This window comes from Anopheles maculipalpis, chromosome X (assembly GCF_943734695.1).
Source record: "Anopheles maculipalpis chromosome X, idAnoMacuDA_375_x, whole genome shotgun sequence".
NCBI lineage: Eukaryota > Metazoa > Arthropoda > Insecta > Diptera > Culicidae > Anopheles > Anopheles maculipalpis.
In genome coordinates this window covers 4917793-4939116 of record NC_064870.1, presented here as the reverse complement: position 1 = coordinate 4939116, position 21324 = coordinate 4917793, and the positions used below count along the sequence as shown (strand labels likewise).

Sequence of the window (21324 nt, the reverse complement as noted above, 5' to 3'; positions counted from 1 at the left end):
TGCAGTCATTGCTGCTTTTCGGCGCCGCTACACGGGAGCACGCACTCTTGCTCGTCGGCACGTGGAAACGAGTTGTGCTTTGGGGGTTTGAATTTTAAGAAGAGCAGGTTGTGGGATACCTTTTGATCCAAAACCGGTAATAGAGGGAAGCTCCGTGCTCCTACATATCTGGACACCGGAATCGCGACCGCGGTGCTGGTGGCGTCGTCCGCTGCGAGTGCGAGCGTATCATTCTGCCGCGTGAAAGGCAATGGAAAGAGATGAACTGCTTGAGTAGGTTAGGTGGTTTAGGGTGGTTCGGTTGCTAAACTCTAAAGGATGGTTTGGAGAGCGGCGCCGCCAACTGGGGTAGGCCGCTGGTGCAGATATAGTAAAACAGATGAGTGAGAGAAAAGAAAAAAAGAAAAGAAAACACACACACACACACGCGCGCGTACACAAATGTAACGAGAGGAAGGCGATGAAAGAAGTGTAAGATATGGCAATGGCAATTGGAGCTTCAAAAGTTTAAAGTAGCCCCACAATCTTCAATCAACACACACACACACACACACACATACACGGTTTGTTAAATATCTGCGCTGCGCGGGAAACGGGTGGCACAAGTAGCAGCTAGGGTGGGCCGAACGGAGGCGGAGCCCGTCGGCATCAGGGTGGCAGCAGCGGGAAGAAATCGGGCAGTAATAGGGTAACTATGGTTTGCCGGACCGGCAATAGGAAATCATTGGGCTGGCTGGCTGATTGGGTAAGCCGTAGCCGGAGAAAGGCTATAAAACCGATCGGAAGTGCTGGAAATTGCTTAGTTTCGGCCAGATTACCATCCCATGCGGTGCAGGGTCTCGCCAAGTGTGATCGCCAAGAGAGCTCGCCGCCACTAGACACGAAGCAGGAGGAAGCAGTTGTACCTTACCGTTGTAGTGCGTGCCGTGGAAGAGTAACAGCAGTGTGAGTGATCGTCACGTGATTCGGCAGCAACATTTGGGCAGGATCGTCAGATCGGGAGATCCTTGGTGGAACAAAAAAGCAATTGTGATTACCGGACCATCCGTGGTGCTGTGAGAGGACACGCTTAGTGCTATGCGCTTGGTACGTGCGAGTGAGAAGAAAATGGAAAGGAAAAAAAAACCATTTGCAAAACATTTCCTCCCGTTCCGTATCTGTCGTATTTTTGCAATCCTTTGCGACCTTCAATCAACCCCTAAGTGCATTTTACGACAGACGGCAAATGGTTAATCAGTCCTTTGCGGGATGGTTGGTAAACACTGTGCTGAATAAAATCATTATTAAGCTTGGCGGCGGTATCATTACTGTCTGATGGAAAGCTAAATGTGGATATTATTACAGAGTTGGTGAGCTGATCTATTAACGGTCCGAGACTCTGTGCAAGATGATGTGGTTGATCTAAACATAGCATTTCAACAATCCTAGTATCATGATCATTCTACCAATATTTGGTAAAGTTATACCTAGTAGAAGTATCGAAATCAGCTTTTCGAAGTCAAGATTAACTTGACGTCGTGAAAGTGCAACAGGGTCCACACCACTGCATCATGCGCAGAGTCTAGCATTGGTACGTGACATTACTAGTTTATTACGGAGGTAACAATCCCAGCTAGGATTTGATACTCATCCGGTTGTGTGGGTCAAGGTTGGGGCTTCATCAGCTCACTTGTCAGAGCTCACTGTATGCTCTAAGTCCTCTTTTAATGTTTACCCCCTTGGCTGGATGTAGTCTGACCAGAAGTTCGGGAAGACAAGTCCGGACGGGTTTCGATACTCGGTACTACCGTACCGTAGATCTTCGCTGCTACGCCTTCGGCCACCGGTCCGCCCCATTATCACTTTTGCATACGGTTAACTTTGAACCACGAACTTCCCTGACTTCCCCAAACGATTGACGTTACACAACAGTGTTGAGGGAAGACATGGAAGGCTCTGATATCCGCTCGTAAGCTTGTTGATTGTTGATCATAGTGTTACATTAGAAACTTTTAATTTCGGTACAATAAAATGAGGCCAGCCAAGCTGTAAGCAAAGGCTCGGCGAGCGTGGCTTACAGTTGCCTCCAATTTTACGACGCTTCAAAAAGTTGCTGCCAATAAACCGCCGTAACGAGAAGCGATGGGGGTTGTAAACGATTTTCTACCCGATTGAGCTTATAGCACATACTGCCATAATATGCAGATATGAGGACGTAGTCAGCCATGTTGCTTTTGATAGAGCTATCTCTGTTAGGCTTTAAATCAGCATGTAAGCAAACGCAGATATCAATATCTTGGTTCTGTATCGTGACGAATTGTTCGCACGAAAATAAGGTCTCTGCAAGAAGTGCGTTTTTTTTTTCATCCTGGAGAAAGCTCGCAGCTTCCGATCCGATGGTAGGACCCAAATACACTTCAATGCTATTTGGAAAACGTTTTCCAAAAACGATGTCGATAGAAACATCAGACAAGGCCCCCCACCTCCCCACCCCGTGAAAAAAAATATACATCCCAAGTAGGTAAACAAAATTTGAGGAAAACTCGATGCTTATCACATGCATCGTTGTGGTTTGATTGCTGAAGAGACGATAAATTGCTAGAAATCGGAACCACGGCTCGGCGATCGACAAAGAAGAAAGTGCCGAATGTGCGTCTCCCTACATCATCCCCGGGCGGGTGGGTTTTTCTTTCTTTCATCCCCCCCCCCTCCCAGCCCTCCCATCATCAGCAACAACATCATCCCCGGATAGCCCCCCCCCTCCCCCGCGTGCCTTGGTTCCCCTAGGTTTGCGCGTTGCGCGGGACGCCAGCCGGAGGTTTTCTGGGTCGGTTGTAAGCATTCGCCCCGATCGCATGGCAAATGAGGGGGGGGGGGGGTTTGCTGCGCCACCGCGTGATGGTGGAAAGCTGTTTACCCGTGCTTCTAGGTTTGGCACGTGCGGGATGGGGACGGTACGGTCGAGGGGATCGTGGGGTGGGAAGGGAGGGGGGAAGGTGCGACAACTCCACGCTGGTGTAAAACTTTCCATTTCTACGATTGCCCTTCCGGTGGGCGCTTTGCCCGCAGGTTATCTGCAACAACATTGCAGAAAGTGTTATTTTTAGCGCACTTGCGCGGTTTTATGGTAATATGCCCGGCTGTATGCAGGCACATTCACACACACACAATTACCCACTGAGTATCCGAGTGATGGCGCTCAAATTGGTTACTCGAGGGTACTTTTGGTTGGGAAGAGAGCGGAAGCTGCATTGTTTTTTCTTTGCTTCAGGTTTTTTTTTTTTGGATATTGGTTTTTTGGCTATAAATGTTGTTTGTTTACGTGCTTGATAAAACATTCTGAGGTCCAGACTAAGACCAACACTGATACAGCGGATACAACAATTCAAATCGACATATGTAAGAGTTTAATGTGATGTCCGGGATTCTAACTTTCTAACCTCAAATTGAGCTGTAAAGTTAAGGCGATGCTCTTGTTCTTGGGTTAACAAGCACAGCTAGGTCATGCCGGCCATCGAATGGATTACTGGACTTGCTGTGATACACCACGTAATTGAATAATCACAGGCCTCAACACCACAGGAGAAACGGTCCGGATGGGATTTGAACTCCAGGTCCTGCCGTATCAGCCTACAATAATCAGTTGGTATTTAGGAGCTTAGACCTTATCAGTGTTTTGCCATCCAAAACATGACATGCTGCTGTAACAAAGCTCAATGACAACCAAACGTACACTGATAATCTTGATTCGAAATTACGCTCGCCCGTTGTGACGTCTTTGGGCGGTTTAAAACACATCTGTTATAGAATTATGAGCTTTATATTTAGATCACTTTAGGTCTCTTATGCTTTAAAGGCAAACGGATTAAAAATCGCATCGCATTTATGTGGCGATATTGCTGCTCATACAAAATTATTCGAGTCCATCTCGACATGTGGGCAGCATTCCGGGTAGGGCTTAGAATAATCCGTCTTCGTAACGATCATTCCTGGTCCAGCCGCTACGACTCCACATCTGAAATGGAAGAATCATCACTGCACAACCTTTCGTAATGAGCATTTGAATTCTAGCTACACTTACCCTGCAACATGCAGCGAGTAGTCACTGCCACAGCTCATCGACTCACACTTCTCCGGCCGTTGTCGAATTTCGTTAACGGGAACGGATAGTTTTAGCGTTGCATCGTAGCAAAAACCTTCTTGATCTTTAACGGCAAGAACACGGATAAATGGCGATTAATAATGCGTTCCATGACGAACCAAACCAAACCTACCGGGACTTTTGGCGTTGGGAATGATGTAAACGTAGGCCTGCGAAATTGACGCCAAGCAAGCAAACAGCACCAGCAGTGCAACGAGCGCAACGGAACGGTTGATAGCCGGTTTCATGGTGGTTGATTGTTGACTTGTAGCCTTTTTCTTAAAACAGGTGTAATTAACGTTGAAGTGTGATCGCCGTTTTCTCGCGTCCGGTCGGATCGTTCTGCAGCCACCGAGCACTCGATGCGATGTGATGGCATCTAAGGTATCGCCAACAAACATCTGGTTGTAGGCACAGCTAACGAAAATAAACAACTATAAGTTCACGAGGGTATCGCTTCTTTGAGGTAGAATGGGATCGATGATTGAGAGAGAGAGAGAGAAGCCTGAGTAAAAGAGAGATTGTTTTTTCAAACGAGCATTACAGTCGAAAAACGGGTCAGTTTGCAATGAGAATTTCCAAAATTTTGTCCGACAACTTGTTTTCGTTAGTTTTTTTCCGATTTTTTTCGCATCATCGTGACCTAAGAATGGAAGTAGGACAGATGTGCGCAATATTCTGAACGCATACGAGTTCAGTTGAGAAATCCCAGGAAATACCGGAATATGAGGGTTTCGTCCGGTTGTTTACGTTGCCGATGTAAGCAAGTTTTGTTTTTGAGGAGCTTCATTAGCTGTACTTCCAAGCGTGCCTGCTGATAAGAGAGTAATGGCAAGGTCAATATATAAACTTTGTTAGATTAGTTCCATTACTTGTTAATTACTAAAAATGTCTTGCTATTTGAGGTTTCCTGCTAGACGATGTTTTGCTCAATGTTTTGCCGCAAATACAACTGCAAATTTGAAGTTAGAATGTTGTATCTTCAATTCCCTTCAGGTACCACCGTCCAAAACAATGAAGACCTCAGTGGCGATGATGGTTGTTCTGCTGGTAATGACATCAGCGGAAGGTATCGAACGACGACGGCCACTATACCGTCGAGGCTCCACGACAACCACCGTTACCCCACTGACAGATGACAGCGAAGGGTCAGAGAGCAAGTTCAAACCGAATGGCAAAGATTTGTACACGGTAAGCGATTCGTACCCCGTCACGGGTAGCATCGGTACCGGTGGTGTACCCGGCAGCTTTAAATCAGATGGCGATAAACTTACGGTAAGTGACGTTGGAAAGCAGAACTCCTCAGCCTTTGCCACGCATTTGCCTAACGGAGGACATCCGCTTTTACAGTCCTTCTCCGAGTACACCTTTGGCAGCACCAAGCTCACGGGCAGTGGGTCCGATGGTGGTTCCCCGGATGGTTCGAGTTCCGACGAGGAGTCGAGCTTTAGCAGCTTTAAAAATCACAAAAAAGCCTCCCTCCTGCCAACGACCAACGCTAGCAACAAGGACAGAAAACCTGCCAGCGGAGCGTTCGACTTTCTGAACGGTGACTATGCCAAGCCGAAGCTGACGTCCGGTGGCAGTTCGCATCTCCATGATACGACTTCGATTGTCGGGCTCGGTGGCAAGACGAAAGCGTCGTCGGCGATTTCGAGCAAATTTTCCATCTCGCATCCAACACCGAGCAGCAGCAAGGCGGCCGGCAAACTGGCGCACCTGGACGACTCGACGGAGTACGACGTGTACGCCAGTCTTGGCCATGCCGCCGGCAAGACTAAGCTAGGCGCGTCCGGCAAACACCGCGGGTCCAGCAGCCCGTTTCCTTCGGCCGCCGGCAGCTCGTTCGGGTTCGAGGGCAAGGTGAAGAAGGTGCCGTTCAAGTACGAGGACGGTGGCATTGGGGCGCTCGCCGCCAAAACCAAGCAGAAACCGAAGCTCTCCATCGACGATGAAACGTTCGGCAGCGGTTCGCTGGCATCCGCCAGCAGCCACTTTAGCGGGCTGGGCAGCTTCGACAGTGGCAGCTTTGGTGGGGCCGGCAAGCAACAGCCGGGTGGTTCGAGCCCGTCCAAGAACAAGTTCAACTTTGCCGAACCGCCCCCGCTAGTCAAATCGACGCTCAGCACGCTCAAGCACTTCGGCGAAGGACTCATAGGTAATGGCAATGGGGCTGGCCGAGCACCGTACGAGCTCGACAGCGAGGAAAACTACAAGTACGGCTCCTACTTCGGCAAGGGCCACTACGCCGCCGAGGAGAGCTACGAAAGCTCGGCCGAACCGCTGCCCAGCAAGGGGAAATTCCCCAAGCTTGGCGGGATCGGTCCGGCAGGGGTCGGCGCGAACGTCGGTAGCAAGTTCGCGACCGACTTTGACGTGAAGAACATTAAGCTCAACGGCGAGGGTGGCGCATTCGCCCCCGCTGGACACAAGCATCCCGGTACACTGACCAAAAACACATCACCACACCACAAACTGCCCCAGTCGGCACACCATCTGCCACCTCACCTGCAACATCACCAACAGCAACCACAGCAGACGATACCGCACCCGGCGCAGTCACACGCACACCTACACGCGCACACGCACGGCAATACCGGTAGCATTGTTAATCCTAATCCTCTCGACTTTCGGCCAAAATTTAAACTACAAGATGTCCCCAATTTGTATCCCGCCGACCATCTAGGTGCCGGTATAGCGGCCAAGGGCCAGATCGAGAGCTTCCTCAACTCGGAGCACGCGCTGAAGGACGAGTCACTGGTGGCCCAGCTGCTCGGCGACGGCAGTCCAGCCGCCCGGCCCCACTACCACCAATTCCTGAAGTCGCAGGAGGACGAGAAGCTGGAGAAGGAGGCGCTCCGGCAGCAGATCGAGTACCTGAAGGCGCAGGCAGCGAAGCGTCCGCTCGAGCTCGGCAACCCTAGCCGCCCGCCGATCGTTTCGAACGCGCAGAAGTTCCGACCGGTGCGCCGCATACCGTCGCATGTCCGGCTGGGCGTGAAGGCACCGTACCCGCTGCCCCGCATCCCACACTATAACGATCGGCCGTATAGTATCAGTTTCAAGATTTAAATTTAGATTTACCAAAAGAAAAGCAAACCAAGTGCAATCGCTGTCCGAGGCTAGCCTCAGCACATTTACAGCCTGCTCCCCTAGTGGGATCCACCTAGACTACGTCTGGACAATGTTCTGTACTTTACACTCCCCACCTTCCCTGAAACCCCTTCTCCATTCCCATCCCTCGAGCCCTCCTCCACCACCAGGCGAATAGTCGCAATTTGTTACCGTTTTGTTACAATGATTCCCTATTCCTTCCATTGTTAGTATGTATTATTCAATTATTTATTTTTTCATTAGTTTTTAGACAAAGCACAGCCTTGCCATACCCGACGCTGTAGGGTAAGCTTGGAGGAAATTTCTTTAAAAATGAAAAAAAATACAAAAATAAAATAAATACATAATTTTTGGTTTCGTACAACAGTCCACAGTGTTTTCCATTACGAGGGTGGGATTTTGCGGTACATGCAAGGGAGTTCAAAAGGTTCGAATGCAGCTTATCATCCTGGAGAGGATGTGCATCATGTGTAGGTGGGAGGACCGTATTGAAAAGCTTCTCCTTCATGGACAAGGCTGAAGTTCTGTAGAAGATGATCGTACCGGCCTTTTGGGGCCACGTCTTTCAATTAGATGACGCAAGGGCCCACACGGTGAATATCGTCTGAACGTGGACAATTTTACCAACTTTATTTGTAAGACCATGTAGCTTCCTAGCTCCCCGGAACATAATCCTCTACATGTTGGCCAAGCAGAGCAAACATCAAGTGGGGATTACGGACATGATTTTTGACGATTTTGTAGAATTGTTCTTTGTCTTACAGGTTTTTAATCGATTCCCAGATATTTATGAATACGTTTCAAAACGCCTGTTTTCTTTTTTTTAACAATAAAAGCATCTAGAAGAGATAGGAAAAAAATGTTCTAGTATCTTAAAAAGAATACAACTACACGTGTTTCGATTAGTTTTTCCATATTTTTAAACACAAGAATAACATATTTTCTACTCTACTCTTTTCTCCTTCTACTCAGAATATTCCTACTTGTAGCTTAACTTTGAACTAACATTTAGAAAGAAATTTAATTGTGCTTCGCTTCAAAATATTGTTTAAAAAATTTCCGAAATGGAAACGATTGTCAAAAAAATTGTTACCCAAAATTCAAACCTAAAAAAACTTGGGAAACCGTTAAAAACCGTTATGGGAATGCGTCAATTAATCTTATTGGACTTATTGAACAAACTTTGTGCAGTTTTTGAAATATGTAAACATTACACCGCTTGCTTACATCGGTCTTACATCGGTCAGCAAGAGCTTAATTTTCGAAAGCTTACTCACAAAGCTTCAAGAAGCTTTTCTGCGACGGCGAGCTGCGTGTGCTTCGTCAACAGTTCACAATTTGACAGGTAGGTGGCGCTAGTAGTACTCACTCAATCTGCGCTGGTAGTGTAAAATTTAAATGTTTTGCTCAATAAAAAATAATTAAACTTATTTGAGAAGTGTTGAAAGAAAGTAATTGAACATATTCGTAAAAATATAAATAAAATAATAGAAAAAAATTACAACAAACTAGAATAGGAATACAGGAAGACGAATAACGAATAAAGTCTCAGCCAAACAATAAAGAAAATTCCAAACTAAGAAAAATCTAAAAATATAGATTTATTGATTTAAATACACTTACTGAACATGCGCACCATTTTATACAATTATAAGGTATTTTCGCACATAAAAATAAATTAACAAAAAGACCGCAAAGCATGTTTTGAAGGTCATTTTTCGCGATAATAGCTAAAAACAGATCAAAGCGTTTTAGCAACAGCAGTGCATGATAAACACAAAACCGGGGATTGAAGCAATGCAACACACGGGCACACTCTGCGCTGGAATACGCACCAGCTGCGCCTGTCCTGCCACTGCTGCTCCGGGAGCTTAAGCTGGATAGGATGGCTAATCGATTGAATCAGTTCAGTCATCGGAAGGGGTGCATTTGATAGCGACCGCATCCGATAGGGGCCGGTGCTGCCGTCAAACAATATTCGCGATAGCGCAACGGAGTCACCAACCGGGTACGACTTACTCGCCACACACCGTCAGCAGTTGTTCGAGAGTACGCACACGCATTTTTTTGCAGTATGGCGGGCAAGGAAAGTCAACGTATTGTGTGCGGCCAGCCGCACAAATCTGATATTACTGCTGGCTGTGGGTCGTTGGGTACCTTCGTACGACGAAAGCTGTTGCAGAACGGGCCGGATGTAGCGTTGGTTGGTATAGTTTGGCAGTGATCCATCGCAGGTGGGGTAAGCTTTCGATATCTGTTTGTCGCTTCGATAGATCGATGGTGTTTACGGCACTGAAATTACGTACATGGAGCTGCTGGAACAGGGGGCCCGTGTTGCCGAATGTCTACGGCGGGAGGTTGGCATACGGAGCGGTGACGTAATTGGGCTGGTCTCGGAGAACCGGCTCGAATTCCCAACCGTACTGATTGGGTCGTTTCTGCTTGGCGCTACGGTGGCACCGATCAACCTTACCTACACCGAACGTACGTTGGAACATCGTGCATCGGTCCCATTGCTGCTACTGCAATCAATTCTAAGCTAATTAACTTCCTCGTTGCAGGTGAGTTCGTGCACGCGTTTAATTTGTCAAGACCCCGAGTCGTCTTTTTGTCGCCATTTTCCGCTGACAGAGTGGTGGCTGCTGCCAGACAGTGTGGCAGCTTCATCGAGCGCTTGGTACTGTTTGGGGATGAAAATCTGTGTGAGGGTGCATCATCCAGCGTGCCTTACACGCTGATGGAACAGTTTCTTGCTTCCGTTTCGTTCGTAAATCCACTCGGGTTTGACATTTCGCCGACGAATGTGCACGAGCACGTAGCCTTGATCATGTGCTCGTCCGGTACGACGGGTCTACCGAAGGGTGTCCAGCTAACCCAGGCGAACGTGATGGCCAGTGTAGCACTGACAGAGTAGGTAGCACGGGGAAGCGAGCTAGCCTCATAACCTCAACCATCTCTTTACCGTCACAGGGAATCATCGTCGCTGACGGAGGTAGAGGAACCGATGGTGGTCCTGTGTGTCCTGCCCTGGTTCCACGCCTTCGGTTGCCTTAGTCTCATCAATGTGCTCTGCATTAAGGAGCGCATGGTGGCATTGCCCAAGTTCGAGGACTTCCTTTACCTCGGCTGTATCGAAACGTATCGCTGCAATACGCTCCTGTCAGTGCCACCAATTGTGCTGTTTCTGGCGAAACATCCGCTCGTCGATAGTTACGATCTGACCAGCATTCGCACGGTCATTTGTGGCGCTGCTCCTCTGTCCCGCGAGACCGAAGAGCTACTGCTGCAACGACTTCCCAACATACAGCATGTACGGCAAGGCTACGGTATGAGTGAGCTTACGCTGGCCACGCTCATCCAGAGCGGAGACGACCACAAACCGGGAAGTGTTGGGCGCGTCCAGATTGGAACGCAGGTAAAGGTAGTCGACCCAACCACCGGCAAAACCCTCGGCCCGAACGAACGTGGAGAGCTTTGCTTCCGAGGCACGCAGGTAATGAAGGGCTACATTGGTGATGAACAGGCCACACGCAGCACGATCGATGCCGATGGTTGGCTGCATTCGGGCGATGTTGGGTACTACGACGAGGACGGTGAATTCTTCGTCGTTGATCGACTCAAGGAGCTCATCAAGTACAAAGGTTACCAGGTGCCACCGGCAGAAATTGAGGCCGTTCTGCTGACTCATCCAGCCATACTGGATGCGGCCGTTATCGGCGTCCCGGACGAGGCGGCCGGTGAACTTCCGCTAGCGTTCGTTGTACGGCAGCCGAACGATGCCGGAGCGGCCGTCACCGAGCTGGAGATTGTGCAGTTCGTAGCGGAGCGTGCGTCCGCGGCTAAGCGGCTTCACGGTGGAGTCCAGTTCATTGACGCTATTCCGAAGAACCTCAGTGGCAAGGTACTTCGCCGTGAGCTGCGAGAGCTGGTGAGTGGGGAGAAGATGCGGGCAAAGTTGTAAGCAGCACTTATCGTGCGAACTGATTAATTCGATAACTCGATTGCTGGTGGGTTTTACGCAATTGGTTACTGAAATAAACTGATAAGCGAGGGCAATATCTTGAAGTTGTTTTGGAGTGTCCCATAAAGCGGTGCAGGCAGGTCAACGGCACGCACTGTACGTAAACATACAGGGTTTCCAGGTAACGTTAATGATAAGCTCCAAGCAACATCTTGAGGCGTCTCAGACATCAAAGTGATAGCGATGACAGTCTTCATGCGGTTGGACCGGGTATCGAATCCCGTCCGGGTCGTCGCCCCGTACGTAGGATTTGGTCCAAAACTTTATATTTTGCCTCAGATATCGTTTGATCCGATTTTATGTGAGACATGATCATCGTGTAGGACGACATGTTGATGTTCAAAGAGCAGTAGGTCATCACTCGGCAAAGTATCTGGTCCATTGAATGCCATCCCGCGATGCATTGTGCCATTGGCAGGATGTTTGATTTGAAACTTTAACATATACTTTACCGCAAGTGATGTGTAAAGTAGCTCTTTCTAAAGAGGAAAGGGCAACTGTTCACTAAAGCGTGGGAGAAAAGGTCTTCCGATAGCTTCGCGATAACTGAGTGCGAAGAGCTACTTCGTGACAGTGTGTGTGAGAGAGAGACAAGAGCTCCAAGAGTGCAAAGAGCTACCTTGTAAGGGCGAAGAGGATCTAAGTTTGGTAAGTGTCCCATTTTTAAAAGGGTTCTCTAGCCGTGGAGGCTCCCCTTGTCAGTGAAGCTTCCTTGTCCGGCGAGGCCTCAGGCGGCCGCAAACTTCGCCCATAGGTTAATCCGCCACTGGGGCAAAGAGCTGCCTCGTGATGGTTACTGCCTCGAAAGCTGTGAAGAACTACCTCGTGAGGACGGTGAGCTACCTCGTGAAGGTGAAGCGCTTGAAGAGTGAGTTGAAATAGAAGTGCACGATCAGAGTCCTCACTTTGTTAAGGTGAGGCCTCCCCGTAGGTTTAGAGCTCACTGCCCAACACAATCTTGGCGTGCTAGAGTACTTGCAGATTGAAAGTCCTACGCTCCCACCAATACTTGCCTCACCTTCATCTAATTGGGTCGATCGATCATGATGACTGTGGAGCAGGCATGTTAGGTAGATTTCTTTCAAGATACTAACTGTTGTCTTAAATTTGTACTAAATGAAGCCATTTTGATCCAGATTAGTCTACTTCAATTATATATTTGATCGCAAATATTCGTCCGCAGTGGTAGCAACAAGTCTAGTAAGCCACAAGATGGCCGGCGTGACTTAGCAGGTCTTTAAACCAAAAAGAAGACGATCTGATATACTCCAAGTCCTCCCAAGGACTTAATACTTAAGACGAAGTAGAAAAATTGTAAAACATATAAATCTTATTTATTAAATTCACATTCCTTTTGCCAACTATAATCATTTGTTTATCTTCCAAGGCCAAGAATAGCCGAGCTATTAAAAGAATGAAGTACGAACGAAGCAGCACAACAAATTGAAATGAAACCAAGTCTCTTTAAGAAAACGTCCACCGCCCACTATCTTCGTTTCGTTTTCGTTCGATTCCGTTCTTTTATGGCTGTTTGTTCTACTCGCCCAATCTATGACCTCTGTCTCCAGGCACCGGAGCTACGAAAGCGAATTGGCGACCTGTGCGAGTATATGCTGCGAAGATTTATGAAAGGCAATAAATTTAATTCATACTCGTTCATCTCGCTGAAGATTAATTACACTATCCCACCAAAAAGGATGGGCGTTTGTGTGTTTGTGCACGTCTGCTGCTAGTTAACTGGTTGAGTGTGAGTCGATCTTTGTGTGTGTGTGTGTGCGCGAGAGAGTGTATGCGGGACTATAGCGCACACACACACACATACACAAAAACGACGCCTCATTTCACGCGGATGCTGTCGCCGCCAGCAAAGAACTACCGGATGCTTCTATGCGGGTTTGCGTGTGGACGTGGAGGATGCTGGAATTCTTTTTCCCAACGTTCGACTGTGTTAGGTGCAAAAGGTATGATGGTTTTCTTTTTCTTCTCTCCCCGCCCAAGCCTCCCCAAGCCTCCCAGCGGAACGGTTCGACCGTATTGTTATGGTGCGAGGAATACTTGAATACGAAATTCAGGTCCTTCAGACAGGCCCGTAACCTATTTTTGTTTTCTGCCCATCGACGACATGGCCGCGCGATGGCGCTGCCATGTTTCCTTCCCAGTTTCCAATGTTTCTCGAGTAGATGCTCGCTTCCTTCGCACGAATGGAAGCGTAAACCCCCACGAGACCATTTGTTCTGGCCAACAAATTCTTTAATGTGACCGAAAGACGAACCTGCTACCTGCTGCAGCGTTTCGGGACGGTCAGGACCGGGCCCGGGGGGTTTTGTTTTTTTGTGTCCTGGCATTTCCGCCAAATATATTGGAATAGCATCGACTGGATGCGGGTGCGCTGACTGGCCGGAAAGGAAATGAAGGGCCACATTATTCCGGGTGAAATACGGCGAACTACTACCGCTACCGGGATCACCTTCAGAAGTCCGCCATCCGCTAGTGTATGACGTCTCTGACACAGGCACAGGGAGTCAGTGTTTGCGTACGCTTTGTCAGATGTTCGCACAATTTTCGCGCCGCACAGTTGCAAGTAAAGAAGTAAATAATTACGGCAGCAGCACATTAGAAACGAATAACGCAACGAGGAACACCCATCACCCGAACGCTTCAAACCGTTGCATGCCAATTTGATCGTCTACGATCGATACATCAGCCTAGAATCGAATTATCCGGCGCTGGAGTTAGGGCAGTGCTAGCAAATACGCACCAGGCAAGTTTGCGGCCGAATGTCTGCAACTACACAAACCACCTGCCAATGGTGAAGCTGAATCACGGCTTAGAATGTAGCCGTTTTATCTATTTGTTTTACCAACGTTTCACATGTGCCGCCCGGCCCCTCGGCCCTGTGCCACGCCATTTTCTCTATCAATTCCTTCATTTCCGCTCCTGATGGCGCTTCTTCCATCTCATGTCCCTATACAAAACCCCATTTATTTTGATCCCTTTGCTTATTATCACCGCAAATAAAGGTTGCGAGCGGCGAACAACTGCTTCTGCTGCCAGTTCCATTCGCATCCCAATGTCGCTCGGTCCCCAACAATAACTATGGCTGAAATATTTCCCCCGCAAGTGTGTGTGTGTGTTTGGGCAGTGTCATTGAATGTTTTGGAATGGATGTTTTCGCTGGTGCTTTTTTGTTGTGTATGTGTGTGTGTGTTTTGCGTAGTTCTCCCCGGAATTAATCGAGTCACGTAAGTTGCTTGCCTGCGTGGATTTTTTTTTGTTTTGTTTCGTTGTTGCCTCACTCTTAAAGAAGCCCCATTTATTGCCTCGCCGATACTATTAATTGAATACGCAACGGTTATGCTTGTGATTTATGCACGGTGATGTCCTTCATTCAAGGACTCTTGCAATGTCCATAGCTAGTTGCGATGAAAACTTTTATAAACGTCTCTCTGGATGTGTAGAATATATATATGTATGTGTATCGATCTATTTGGCAAGTGGTGCTTAGTTTAGCTGAAATATTGGCGTCCAGAAAGAGCGAAACATTCTGGCACTTAAAGTATCCAGAAAAGAACAACAGAAAAAAAAACCGCAAAATAGGATTTTCTTGAAGAAACCCCGTCCAAGGAAAGTCTCAAATTTCAATTCAAAGCCACGCAAACGAAAATGAGAAGCGTTGGAAGAGGTTCAAGCGAGAACACACGAAAGAAAAAAAAGCTTAAAACAGGCAATATCTGTCAGCGATGCTGAGCTTCTTGCATCCTGCATCGTCACCGCGAGTCAGCTGAAGTTGTTGTCGAAGGCCCTGCAGCCTGTGCAGGAGTGGATGGAGTGCATCAAAAACTTTCAAATATTTTACCGATTTCGGGTGAAGTTATTGGGCTCTAAGCATCGAAAAGATCTGCTTTAATGGTGCCCCAAGGAAGAAGAGACTATATCAGCTATGACATTTTGTGTTTTGAAAATTATGAACATCCTAAATCTTGTCATTTGCTTAGTCATAACACTAATATAAAATTATTGCCGTATTATTACTGCCTTTTAAATCAGTTGCACTGTTACAACTTCGTGACTTCAATCTTTGAAACGAACCGCTCCACACCAAATGCTATACGGTCCCATTTTAGCTCCCTTTTAGGTCCCAGCTTTAAAAGGACAAGAATTTGTGCCACACATACAAAAAAAAAAGCGACGAGCAAAGGCAAATATTATCATGTGTGCCGGGAAGTGCCGGTGACGTCCGGAAGCAATGGCGAAGAAGTTTCGACTCGCAAGCAACAAGAGTCCTTTAAAAGATGTCAAGCTCTTGGCAACGACTTGGAGAATATTTTCTTGGATTGCAATCCTTTGCGAGCCGAGTGGAACAGAATGGCGGAAATCGGCAGATGGTTTTGGTCTGCCGAGTCCGTTGGTTGCACAAAAAAAAAAAAAAGACACAGCCCAGTTAGAAGACACGAAAACAAAAGCACACAAAACACTCGAGCAACACTTAACACAAGCATAACATTCACGTATATGTAGTGCTGTTGTCATTGACAGACTTCAGTTCGGGTGTTGTCGCTCCTAGACACAGCGATAAAACGTGTCGCGTTGGTTCTAAAATCTGCATTAATCTGGCATTCGAAGATTCAGAGCTGGGAAGGGTTTTTCTTTGCGCTGGAAGGTGATTTCTAACGATTGTTTCAGATCGATTACACAATATCAATACTGTTTTTTTTGCAATTCTGGATATATTGAGCAAGTTTCGGAGAAGGTGAAACGTGTGAAGGCAAAGGTGGAACATTTAAATTAACCGGAAGTAAGTCAGTTCTTCGATCCAAGCGTGGTTAAAATTAGAATTATGGAGAACATCCATTGTCTGGAACGTACCGGAGCTGAGCTTTGGTGCAGGCTGTATCCGAAGTCTTTACTGAAGAGAGCTGAAGCTGAATTCTGGCTAGAAGAGAACAACACATCGCACAACGAGAACTACGCCGCACACTACGCCGGGTTGATGACAGTTGGATTTCTTTCAATATCAATATTAATCATCCGCCCACTACTTGCCTTCGTGGTGTGACAGTTTGTGCACAAAACTATCCAACACGTGACACGTGACGTGGAAAATAATTTTTCGCAAACGCCCCCCCAAAAAACTCCCAACCTTTTACAGAAGCTGCGATGAGATTAATTTACCACCATAATTTTTCCACCTCGTGCACTAATTGAAATGATTGATCGCGATACGGAGCTGTAGAAAAAAATATTATAAACGCCATATTTGATTCAATTATGGCGGCACCACAAATCGTGGGCTGCTCCCGCTGCTCCAGTACCAGTTTCAAAATTACATGCACTCCAGGGCACGTAAAAGCCTTTTCCCGTTTGCCGTCAATTCCGATCAATAATTAACGGCAGTTTAAAAACAAGTCGGTGATGTCGGTCGTTTTTTTTTTTTGTGCCTCGCGATATTGAGCACTGTATCGATATGTAGCCACCCTTTATTTGCGTGCATGACGGTGCATATTTGGTAGAAATTGACTCGTTATTTGCGGCAGGTCACGACCACAAAACCCTCCCCCTGTTTGCTCTATGACCCAGTTCGTATCGGGTGTTTGGAAGAAACGTCCAATTCCCATCAATAACCATAAACAGAGCGGCGTACCAATTTCAGCCATCTTTAGACTTCCTGCTGATGCTCCCGCTCCGGCGCATCCGTTCCGTAGCAGCGTCGCCAAAATGACAGTCCTACGCTGTCACCGTTTTCGTATAACACGCTGTTGAATGAGGTATGTTAAAAGAATCCTATTCATGCGATTGCCTTGCTTCGTTTTGCAGGTTCAGAAATAGCGTGCTTTCGATTCGATTGTTTTTGTTATTCCGCACCGCTTCAAACGCTCATCAGGAGGGCAGCGGAGGCAACGAATGTCTTGGAATGCTCCTGCCGCACCGGAACCGGAACAAATGAGCGCAACTTTATTGCAACCTTGTATCGATTTTGCAATTTGAGGTGCTATCATTGTCGCGCTGGCTTGATTTTTATGCGCCATCTTGAAAGAACGATTTCCTGTCGGGCTACGTTACACGCTTTCAAGCTTGCGCTACGAGCACCAAGGATGAAGCAGCAAGGACCACTCGCGTGGAAAAAACTTCCCCGGCCCATGGTCCCGGTTGTTGCACGTCGTTGAGGGGACGCTGGGAAAAATGATCTATGGAATAAGAATAAGGACACAAAACGTCGATATGGTGCTGCCATGTGGACGCGTGTGGCTTTAAAAGGTGCTGTTTTTTCTTCTTCTTCTCCTAGCCAACGTACATCCCAGTTACAAATCCTCCTAACACTGCTCCATCAAACTGATTATTTAGCGTATCCTTCAACACACCATGGCAAGACAGAATTTCACATTCCAGCACACACATCGCTCCGACTAATCGATGCTCAGAACACCGTCCATAAGAATTCTTAGTGGTGCACAGACACATCCACACATGCAGTAGTAGACAACTCCCCCATCTCATATCCACCTTCCTTCTCCGCAGATACACACGCCCTGGATGTTTAGGGATCGGTGCAAATAAATAGCACGTTCGCATACACGCAGCTTGTCACCGAAGGTGATTGATATGCTTTTGCAAGGTACACATACACAAGCGGAAGACAGCGAAAGAATGTCAGGTTGTGCAAACACGCCTCGGGGCGATGAGGCAAGGATAACGTGATGATGGAACCCAGAACCCATCCGATGAAAACGGACCACGGTGCCTGGTGCCTGGTTAAAAAGATAATCAAAGACTGTCGGGTTATGCAGACGACAGCCGATCAACGTCTTCGCCTTCGCGTGGAAACCTTGGGGGGGGGGGGGGGGCCCGACGGTTTGGGGCACTGAGTGGTATGTGATTCCTCTTCTTTTTGCTTTTGTTTTTCGCTTCCCTTGCCCCAGCTACTTATGCAAGCTTACATCGGCTGGCGCTCGCACCTTACACAGATTGTAGCGCACGCTGACGGTTGACTTCGAAAGGTGTAACACGTCAACGCTTCGGTTTCAATCAAAAAATCAAGAAATAGTTTTTATTCACACATTATTTGTCTATTCATATAGTGACGGGTGACGAGTATACGAGTACTGGTGGGCGAGACGTGCTTAGGTTGTAACAATTTATAAGAGGCACAGTGAGGCAATTGACAGAATGTCAACAGGTACAGGAACGAGTTCTGCTACAGACGTAAGTTGTGAGCTGCTAAAAATGGACCACTTTTTTTTTTGAGATATTGGGATGCTTTGGACTATATCTTTGACTCATCAACACTAGCCATTTCCGACTAGCTGCTGTGTCAGCTTCTGCATCACATGCGGTTCTTGGCTCAACAGCTTCCAGGGCCATGCGAACCATATGCTGGCTTCTTGACCTAAGGACCTCCGAGGTCGCGTCGGCTATCGAGTGACGTACTAGACTTTCTGATATACCACGTAGTTGCATAGTCAACCCTCACTACGGAGGAACAGTCCGGATCTACCCGTCTGCTCAATTCTTTTGGATGAATCGTTGCACAATTAAAGAGCAAAGCTCCAACAAGAAGACCCTTCCACACGGTAATATACCTCTTATCTGTAGAAGGTGTGCTCTTGGGAGGTTTTTTGGTAACAGTCTCTGATTTAACTTTTAATTCTGGAGCAGATCTACTCAAAATTCATCCAGATGTATCCTAAGAAATGACTTCTGTTGAGAATTCAAACCATGTGATCTCGATTTCCTAGCTACCTTACCCGACGCACGAGGATATCGTGCGATTCAATACTTGATCGAATATCCACCTTCATCGCAACAACTTCAAGAATCTGGTCCTTTAAAACTTCTCACCACCCAACGACAACTTGCAACCCTTGCGACGCAATCCTTCTCACCGGTACCGTGTCTCGCCACGATGACCTGGCCTTTCCCTTTAATGCTTTCAGCTTTCGTATTCCATCAAAAATGTTTGCTTAATCTTTCCTGCTTGCACCATTTCCACTTCGCGACGAAACACATTTGCGTAATTTCGCCATGTCGCGCACGTAACACCTTCAACGTAAGCGGCCGTCTTGCAACACCTTGTGTTCATGCCACTTCCGTTCGCTTTAATGTGCCCTTCTTCACACAATGAGACCACTTTCACCGTCCCTGGCCAACCGTTCGCGCCCGCCGATCCGCATGCACGCGCCAGCAACAAAGCGAAAACCCATCCTTTATCCACTCATTCAAACTCGTCGCCACATTTCAAGTGCTCGTTCCTTAGCGTGGCGTTTTTGTTTTTTTTTGTTCCTCTTGCGCTCTCTCTCTCTCTCTCTCTCTTTGTGCTTCTGTACTTTCTCCAAAATATGTATGTATATTTAAAATGAATTTCACTTTGCTCATAATTTACCCTTAATATTTTCGTGCCTCTAGTGGCAGCGCAACCATCGCACGACGAGGACCCATGTCATTTTTTGAACTTTTTTTTTTTTAACATCAGTTGCTGTAGTTGAAGATATAGCGAAGATATGTTTTTCCAGCGGTTCAAACCCCAGTTGCCTTTCTTGGCTATTTGTTTACCCGGTCTAAATGGTAAGACAAGTCAGCCGTGAAAGGTAAATAGAATATTGGACCTTCGTTTCGTTTGCCTGGCGGACGAAGCATATAATTGGGCAGATGAATACCTGTGATTGTAATAAGAGACGTAAAAATGGCAAACAACATTTATTTGCAGATGCCGTAAGATATGTAAAAGTGGAACATTTTCTACGTAGAGAGTTGTAACCGTACCAAGGGAACATAAGGAACACGTTTGATGGGAAAAAAATTGGACAAAAAATGTCAGTAGCAGAGCAGAGTCCTAGTTTGCTACTTCAGTAACTTCCGCTCGAAAGAAGCTAGCTAACTTCTTGTAACGCACTTTGAATGTGAATCGTTCAGCGTTTCATTGGTCATTCGTCATAGGAAAAGTTTATCATCAGGTCATTCTGGAGTCATCAAGATCAGGTCTTGTTTCATGGTTCAGGTCGACATTTCCCAAACGATTGGAGCAGCATAGCAACAGGCACGTAATCGAGTGAGTTGTCTTGTAAGTCGAGGTTCCAGTCACCCTTTGTAGGTTGAAATTAAAATTATTAGTTATTCTCCTATACTGTTTGGTAAATACGGCTTCAAACGCCAGATTTCGATACTCGTTGGATTAACCAAAACCCTGCCCAGCGGGGGAAAGATGTGCAATAAAAAGATGTAATGAAATTATGACGATGCTAATAATAATAATGAAATGCTAATGGTGATGGTGTCTCAGTAACGGTGGCCGAAACGAAATGTTTGCGCCGCCAAACTGATTGTGACGATGGATTTTTTTTTTAATGAAATTAATTTTAACCGCTGCATTGTCCCGTTGGCATAGCATCGTTTTATGGTGGTTTGTGCGAAACGGGACAGCGGAAAGGCTCATCTTAACAGAAGCTGCGCAAGAAACGCTTCCTGCAATATCTAAATGTGATAAGCGAACAACGTCTATCGTGGCTAAGGTGGTCCCTAGGAGGAGTAGAAGCAGTCATGCTATATTTTTCATGCTCGTGTAATATTGCTTTACAATTAATCCGTGCGGGATTACTGGGAGTGGAATTTTTTTTTCGTTTATTTATAGAGGCTTTGAGTCTTAGAGACTACATTCGCCTCTCTACTGTTTAAAAAAGGATGGTTTAATCTAATACAAAACTATGGCATATGTGGCTTAAATATTATGGAAAACTATTGCCTATAAAACTATGGAAACTATTATGGCATATGGTATCGTATAAGTTTGAACTATTGCTTAAATTTCTTTGTATAAATGACTGATGCGTAAAAATCTAATGAGGCGGTTCTGCTGGAGTTTGTGAGGATGTGGTGGACGGTGATGTCAACACCACAGACACTGCAGAGTGGAGGACTGGATTTTTCTAGGAGGTAGATGTGTGTAAGACGGGTATGACCTATACGAAGGCGGGAAAGGACTCGTTGGATGTGACTGGATTCGGTATCTTCCCAGGAAGAGGTGTTGTGCTTGATAGGACGGAGTTTGTTGCTGAGGTCTTCGTTGTGCCAGTTGGAG

At 46.8% G+C, this 21324-nt stretch overlaps 4 protein-coding genes across 4 annotated transcripts in view; 3 read left to right on the top strand and 1 right to left on the bottom strand.

Moving 5' to 3' along the window:
* The window catches only part of LOC126567637 (uncharacterized), an 85434-nt gene that overhangs the window by 21955 nt on the left and 42155 nt on the right, over nucleotides 1–21324 (top strand). The window lies entirely within an intron of this gene.
* On the bottom strand, nucleotides 3883–4368 carry LOC126561500 (uncharacterized). Its single transcript, XM_050217686.1, has 3 exons — nucleotides 4254–4368; nucleotides 4061–4184; nucleotides 3883–3994 (listed from the first exon to the last, which is right to left on the bottom strand). The coding sequence occupies exons 1-3, from the start codon at nucleotides 4366–4368 to the stop codon at nucleotides 3883–3885; spliced, it is 351 nt and encodes a 116-aa protein (XP_050073643.1).
* LOC126556306 (uncharacterized) lies at nucleotides 5128–7219 on the top strand. The gene is made up of 2 exons (XM_050211554.1): nucleotides 5128–5395; nucleotides 5471–7219. The coding sequence occupies exons 1-2, from the start codon at nucleotides 5135–5137 to the stop codon at nucleotides 7190–7192; spliced, it is 1983 nt and encodes a 660-aa protein (XP_050067511.1). The 5' UTR covers nucleotides 5128–5134; the 3' UTR covers nucleotides 7193–7219.
* LOC126556880 (uncharacterized) lies at nucleotides 9309–11195 on the top strand. The gene is made up of 4 exons (XM_050212428.1): nucleotides 9309–9437; nucleotides 9508–9718; nucleotides 9796–10144; nucleotides 10205–11195. Exons 1-4 carry the CDS (start codon nucleotides 9309–9311, stop codon nucleotides 11193–11195), a joined length of 1680 nt encoding a protein of 559 aa, XP_050068385.1.

What these genes read in the sequence shown, in the direction of transcription:
- LOC126556306 (XM_050211554.1), top strand. Translation starts at nt 5,135, where the DNA reads ATGAAGACCTCAGTGGCGATGATGGTTGTTCTGCTGGTAATGACATCA. An exon ending in CAGATGGCGATAAACTTACG is followed by an intron (nt 5,396 to 5,470) that starts GTAAGTGACGTT and finishes CCGCTTTTACAG; the next exon opens with TCCTTCTCCGAGTACACCTT.
- LOC126561500 (XM_050217686.1), bottom strand. Translation starts at nt 4,368, where the DNA reads ATGAAACCGGCTATCAACCGTTCCGTTGCGCTCGTTGCACTGCTGGTG. An exon ending in TCCCAACGCCAAAAGTCCCG is followed by an intron (nt 4,185 to 4,253) that starts GTAGGTTTGGTT and finishes TTGCCGTTAAAG; the next exon opens with ATCAAGAAGGTTTTTGCTAC. An exon ending in TACTCGCTGCATGTTGCAGG is followed by an intron (nt 3,995 to 4,060) that starts GTAAGTGTAGCT and finishes CTTCCATTTCAG; the next exon opens with ATGTGGAGTCGTAGCGGCTG.
- LOC126556880 (XM_050212428.1), top strand. Translation starts at nt 9,309, where the DNA reads ATGGCGGGCAAGGAAAGTCAACGTATTGTGTGCGGCCAGCCGCACAAA. An exon ending in ACGGGCCGGATGTAGCGTTG is followed by an intron (nt 9,438 to 9,507) that starts GTTGGTATAGTT and finishes TCGCTTCGATAG; the next exon opens with ATCGATGGTGTTTACGGCAC. An exon ending in GCCAGTGTAGCACTGACAGA is followed by an intron (nt 10,145 to 10,204) that starts GTAGGTAGCACG and finishes TTACCGTCACAG; the next exon opens with GGAATCATCGTCGCTGACGG.